This window comes from Charadrius vociferus, unplaced genomic scaffold (assembly GCF_000708025.1).
Source record: "Charadrius vociferus isolate BGI_N301 unplaced genomic scaffold, ASM70802v2 scaffold413, whole genome shotgun sequence".
Lineage (NCBI taxonomy): Eukaryota > Metazoa > Chordata > Aves > Charadriiformes > Charadriidae > Charadrius > Charadrius vociferus.
Window position 1 is genome coordinate 983,047 of NW_009647738.1, and position 6,769 is coordinate 989,815.

The 6,769-nt window shown below is 58.5% G+C and overlaps 1 protein-coding gene across 1 annotated transcript in view; it reads right to left on the reverse strand.

Annotated features, from left to right (window-relative positions):
- The window catches only part of TRIOBP (TRIO and F-actin binding protein), a 20,918-nt gene that overhangs the window by 6,211 nt on the left and 7,938 nt on the right, over window positions 1-6,769 (reverse strand). The window contains 5 exon segments of the mRNA XM_009881898.1: window positions 2-499; window positions 987-1,096; window positions 1,933-2,022; window positions 2,620-2,688; window positions 3,036-3,092. Coding sequence (XP_009880200.1) covers window positions 2-499; window positions 987-1,096; window positions 1,933-2,022; window positions 2,620-2,688; window positions 3,036-3,092 — 824 coding nt within the window.

Sequence of the window (6,769 nt, forward strand, 5' to 3'; positions counted from 1 at the left end):
TGCTGTCAAGGGCACCCGCCGTGAGTCCTTCAAGGGCAGGCGTTCCAGTTCAAGCCACTTCTTCTCTATCTCCTCATTCAGCCGCATCCGCTGGTCCTCTGAAAGTGGGGGAGCAGGGAGGTCCTGCTCCCCAGTCTTGCGGGAAGAGTCCCCCACCAGGCCATCACTGTTTGGGACCCTGCCATCGGGGGTCTCAAACCATTTCCGCCTCTCCTCTGAACGGACGGCCAAATCCCGCTCCAGTTCCTCATGCTTGGGAGCTCGGTCGGAGATCCTCAAGCTCCCTCTCGTCCTCTGCGGGGACCCCTGATTCCCGGGGTCCTGTGGCAAGGGAGACAGCTCCACATAGTCAAAAGCATGGCGCTGCCCGTCTGCCTTCCAGTGACTGCCCTTCGAGTTCCCCTCGGAGCCTGAGCCTGGCCGCTGCTGCTCCTCTGTCCGGACTGAGCCCTTCTGGGGGACGCAGTTACGGAAGTTCTCCTTATCGCAGTCGGAGAGCCTGAAAGCAGAGCGGTGGTGGTGGCCAGTGAAGGAGAGGCACCATGCGGGAAAGGATGCCGGCAGAGGCACCGCCCACTGCCCCAAGGCTCAGCCCTCACCCAGACCAGCCTTAAAAAAACCTGACCCTGAGTGCAGAGCTGGACCAGCAGCATCCCATCCCTTGGGGAAATGGGCTCCCCCACGGGGCAGGAAGGATTCAACCCCAGTGAATTCACCCCCTACATTGGCAGCGAAACTGGGCTAAAGTGATGTAGCGAAGCAAAAAGCGGGGTGCAAGGGCGGGAGCCATCAGGCTGTCAACCCCTGCCACTGGCTGGTGTCTCTAGGCCATGTTCAGGATGAGCGGAGGGGCAGGAGGACTGCTGGGTGGGCATGACTGATCCAGGAGCGGACGGATTTCCAGAGGGACCTTCCTGGTCCTTGCCTGCTAGGGTAGAGGGGCAGCAAGACAGGGAAGAGGAGCAGCAGCATGGGGCAGCTCTTACTTGGTGACATCTGGAGCGCTGACTGGGCGCACATTCTTCCTCAGGGCCTCGATCCAGTTGCGCCGGATGCCCGAGGTCATTGCTGACAGGGTGAAGACAGCATCTTTTGTCTGGAATGGGGAGGTGATGGAGGCTCTGTCAGGGCTTGGTGAAGGTTCAGGCAGCTCCCACTCCCGAGACACCCGGGCACCTGCTTGCATGGGTGGTGGACAGTGCTACAGAGGCCACCCGCTATAAAAGGCTCTCGAGGACAGGTGGAGGGGTGGGAGTGGAGTCATGCTCTTTGTGGGAAAACCTGTTACACATCCTCCACAAGAACAACTCCAAGCAAAGGCAAAAGAAACTTTGCAGGCGCACTGGCCAAACATGAGCCAGTGCAATCCAGCTGTTCAGGTGCTGGGAGCTGGGCACCAGCGCTGGGCTACAGCACTAGGCCACAGGGAAACCTGGACCATGAAGTGCCCAACCTCGTAGACCCACAGAAATACCATTTTTTGTGCTGCCTTAGCAGCCATCTCCCGCTGCTACACCAAGTAGCAGGATTATACTGGGGCCAGATCCAGGGTACAGGTTGTTACACAGCATGGTCAGCCAGGCTACACCGAGATCTGCAGTGTTCACCGCTCCCTCCCCGCAGCTCTAGAGAAGCTGCCTTGGCCAACGGGTCAAGTAAACACTCCTGGCATTTCGCTTGGCTCCTGGGCCGCCTCCAGCACAGCCTTCGGCCAGCCGTGCAAAGCCTTCTCCTCCTCCTCCTCCCTTTGCAGGCAGGCAGCACTCATGTCCCTAAGCACCGCCATCCACGTGTCACCAATGAGCCTTGCTGGGCTGCCGTCCCAGCGCAAAGTTTGCATGGCTTGCATCACGGCACTGGGAGGGAGCACGCATTCCCGCCCAGTGTCCCTTGGTGCCGCTGCTCCATGTCTGCGTGGTGCTGGACACTCACATGTATCTGGAAGCCATAGTTGCGCTGCACTGCAAACTCTGTCACATCTGTGCAGGAGCGGAGGTCGATTTCTCCATCGAGGTCATCAGCCTGCAAGCACAGCCACCCACTAGGATGTCAGTGCAAGCCCAGCTTTGAAAAAGCCCCCGTCACCTGCTGGCACCCTAACCAAAGCACAGGACACCTCTGCCTTCACCCCACAGCTCTCCGGGAACAGGAGGGGTCCCAGCACAGCTCAGGTCTTTGCAGGCTCAAAGCACTCGCGCAGCCCATGTGGACTGGGGATGGAGGAGGCCAAACATGCTACAGCTGAGACCATCAGCAGATGCTCCAGTCTCAGCTCCCCTGCACAGCATGGCCTCTTTTAAGCCAAGGGGCAGCCAGCAGCTTGGATAGAGAGCATCAGAGATGCCCAGACATGGGGTCACCCTTTCTCCTCACCTCCCACCATTCACAGCCCCCCCAGGGTTTGTCACCCCGCTGGCCTACCTTCAGACACCCATCGTCTTTGTCACCCCTTGGCAAAGAGCAGTTTGCCACCTTCCCATTGCCTTTCAGGAGGAGAGGACACTGCTGATTCTCCCAGGAGCACACTGGTTATGCCAAGGCTGCGCTCCTCTCCCCCCTGGCGACATGCACAGGGGTCAGGAAGGACAAGAGGGCTGGAGAAAGGATGGCCGTGCTTACCTCCTCTGCATTCGAGTCCCGGTAATACCTCAGGCTTGAGTCAGTCAGCACAAACCAATGTTTCTTCCACTGCAGGCAGATCAGGCAGGGGGAGAGAAGGGAAAAGACAGGAGGGAAATGGATAGGAAGTTACCGGGGGAAGTGTAGGAACAGGGAGGGACGCTCTGCACCGCGACCTCTCAGCCTTATCTTCCCACGTCCCTTCCAGCTGCCCCTCATGCCCCTCAACTGGGAAAGGGGCGCTGGGTGAACCTCCGTGCTTGCACACAGTGTGAGGCACCTCCACCAAAGGCTTCCCACTGTCTTTCCCAGGGGCAGCGACTTCAGCGACAGAGGGGGAAGGAAATCGGCTGCTCACTGGGGAATGTCTAGCAGCAGAGACTGGGGGAAGAGGCAGACCCCCACCTCAGGCTTACCTCTCCCGGCTCATCCAGGATGGACATCCATCCCTTCTTGAAATTGAGGAGATCCGGCTGGAGACGAAAGGACAAAAAGAGAGGGTTACTGTCTTGGAGCAACCCACAAAAGGGCTTTTCATGCCAGGGGCTGGAAGGCGAATCCCCAGTAGCAGAACAACAAGTGGGAATAGCCTGGCATGGCTTTTAGGAAACTCATTGGGGTGTAGGACCCAGTGACAAAGGAGAACTGGATTTAGCTCTCAGCAGCAGGCAGTCATTCCTGTAAAAGGAAGTAGGAGATAAGCAAAGAGGTTTTAAAAAAATTCAAGGAAAATATGCAGCAGGGAGGTTTCCACAAGGTGCCTCGGAGGTATTTATTCAGAGAGGGGGAAGGCAGGGGCACAGAGAGCAGGCAGAAAGGAGTGCTGCACTGCTTGGCTCAGAGATGGAGGCAAAGTCGCAAAGAATCAGACACGCCTTGTCCAAACCCTGGCCATCTGTGCCTCAGAGCTAAGTCCCTCCGGTAACTCCACCACCGATCATTTATTAAAGATGCCAACAGCTCTGTACGAAACAGCCCTCACCGCAAACATACAGGAGGCAATTCAACAGCTGTGAAAACACGTTGCCTTTAAACGATGTGCCCAGGGGTAGAGATGAAATCAGAGTCACAACCAGCACTTGATCCTCCCCGAGACTTGACCCTCTCCAAGGCTCAGTCCTCTCCGAGATGCTGGGGGCTCCTCTCTTACCGCCCAGCTCTTCCTGCTCCCTCCTGCTGCAGAGCCTGCCCTCTGCCCAGCCTCAGCCACAGCTACCAAAGACGAGGATGAACAGAGTTTCACTCAGATTACCCCATGCTAGAAAGAAGTCTCCCCCGGCTCCCCGCCTCCTCCTAACCTCACGTCACTGGTGCGGTATCCCAACCAGTTTATCTCCTTCCCAAGGTGGAGCGCGGGAGAGCTGACTCAGGGGAACTGCTTTCCCTGGCTTTGCCCTCAGCCAAACAAGCTCGAGCTGGTCCCTCCTCCCAACCCTGCTGGCTATGGAGAAGTTGCACCACTAAATAACTCAGCCCAATGCCTCTTCTCCCCAGGAAGCCCCTTCTTCCGCAGCTGAACCAGGTGGGACAGTGCTGGACAGGTGACAGTGGCAGAGCTGGACCTCACAGCAGTATGCACCAGACCTGCCAGCCTTGGGGACGCCACCAGCGGTCCCCACATGCCACAAACACCACCTGAGACCAAGCTGGCAAGAAGGGGTGGCTCAGCAAGCTGATGGTCACCCCATGCCCCCCGAACAAGTCTGGCGACTGGCTGCAGCTGCCCTGCAAGCCCAGCTCCCTGGCTGCCCAGCCGAGCCAAGCATTCCCCTGCTTTCATCTTCCCGAGCTGCCGCTCTTGGGTTAGACCCAAGGTTATGGGGCGGCAAAAGCCCAGTACATGCCGGCCCACCCCGACGCTCCGGCTATTGGTTCGAGCAGACATGGGGAGGCCTGCCAAGGGGAGGGTCACCGGCTGCTACAGCTTCAGGCCCGGCCAGAAGCGTCCTATGGTGGCCCCGATCCGCCTGGGAAGGGAGGGAAACCAGAGCAAAAGGACACGGGGGGGCTCCCACGCCTCACCTCCCGCCGAGGTGATGGGCGCTGCTGGTGGCTGGGAGACGAGAGGTATGCACGCATCCCCATTCCCTACAGACCCGGACGTCCTGCTGGCCTTGCTGCCGCCCTGAAAAAGCACCCCGACAATTAATTCCTTCCCTGTGGCAGCAGCTCCACCCTTTTTCCCGTTGTCCCTTCCAATCCGGTGACTTCAGCTCCGGCTCCAAACTGGGAGCGGCGGGAGGGAAGGAAAGGAGGCGAAACGTCAAAGCACAACCTTCCCCCCTCCCAGGACACATGTGCGCTCGGCAGAAGAGAGCAGAGCAGGCTCCACGGCGGCAGAAAAAAAAAACATAGGGAGAGAGGGAGCAGAGGGACTCCTGGCTGGGTCTGTTGTACAGATCAGCAGGGTCTCGTCTTATTGAGGATTTACAATCCCAAAGCATTAGGTGCCAAAATAATGAACATTAATTACGCTGCTGAGAAAACCAGCACAAAGTCCTGCCAGAACTGCTGCCCCCGACACAGCGCTGGGGCCAGAAAATCCCCCCAGAGGGTTTCTCCTGAATGGGTGAATTAGGCAGGGCTCCTGTTTTCCCTGCCACCCCCAGACACAGAGCCACAGGTCTGGAATTGGCTTTGAACTATCCTTGTCATAGCAGGGTCAGTACCATAGGATGAGGCATCAGTTGATGCACAAAGTGTTCAAAGCCACTTTTCTCCCCCTCCCCACAACCAGCTTCCAGCTTCCTCATCCGGCATAAAGAGCTCGGGATACCAGCAGAGAGGAGAGCGGGATTCAAACCGACCCCCTCCATCCAGAGGAAACAGCCCAGCAGCGGGAGGAGGAAACATCCAGGAAAGCTGAACCACTGGGAGAGATCCGGGTGCTGGAGATGCAAGGATGCGGCAGCAGGATGAAGCTCCGGCAAAATGCGCAGCCCCGCAGCGCAGCTTGGGGCTGCAGATGGTGAGGCTTCAGCTCGGGAGGTGGCAGCAGTAATTTTGCCTGGCTGCATCCATACCCACCAGAGTTATATGTTCAACCCTGCAGCTGGTCAGGTAGAGGCACAGGAGGGGGTCCCAAGCAGCCGGGGACATAGGTGACATCTGGAAGGACTGGCTTACAACACTAGGTTAAGGAGAGGCAGCTGCCGGCTCTGGCTGAAGAAGGGCTACAGGGGAGGTGATAACAGCCTGGAAGTATCTGAAGAATGTAAACACCAAAGAAGGAAAGGGGACGGGGTGGGAGTGAAAGAATGGCTCCTGGGTGGTACAGAGGCGCCAGGATGGAGAAGTGGAGAAGAAGCTGTGGCAGGCTGAGAAAGCTCCATGTCTGAAGAGAGGGATGGGATGGTCAGGTGTGCTGTTTCCACCCCCAGCCTCTGCCATCAATGTGCCTCCCGCTCTTCCCACTCCCAAAAGCTCCTCAGGACCGCAGGTCCCAGAGTGCCGCTTCCTCTCACCTCTGAGAGATGGTGTGAGGGGCTCTCAGCCTCCCGGAAAGCACAATATCTCCTCTCCTCCAAAAAGGGAACCTACTCCACAAGGCACAGGCCGCAGGCCAAAACACAAAGCAAAACCACTCCAGCTCAGTTTGGTGGCAGCAGGACCGCTCCCAGGCTGGAGCACACATGCAGCCCCCGAATCTATACGTGCTGCAAAACCAACCAGGCGACAGGCTCTCCCTTTCCCACCGCCGTCGGGCACAACATGGCCCGTCACCTCCATTATCCCACTCTGCTCAACAGCCTCCCTCTCGAGGCCCGGCAGACATCCACAGGGCGGAAGGTTTGCCCCAGGGGTGGGACGCTCCCTACCCCGAAACCACATCTGGTTCCCACAGGGAGCAGGAGCTCCCCACAGCCGGGAGGGACGCGGATTTCGCGTCCCATTGTGGTCATCAGTGCAACGAGCTCAGCAGGCCTCACACAGCATTACAGCCCAGGCTTACACACAGCATTACCCATGTCTATGTAGGTGGGGTAGCACCCACCGCTAACGAAGCGGCGACGTGAACGAAGTGACTGCACCGAGCGGCCACGGAGAGCCCAGGAGGGGACCCCGGGGGTGACGGGGAAGGGAGGGAAGGAGGCACCGAGTCTCAGCCCCAGCCCTGAGTACCCGGCGGGGCCACAGTCCCCCGGGGAGC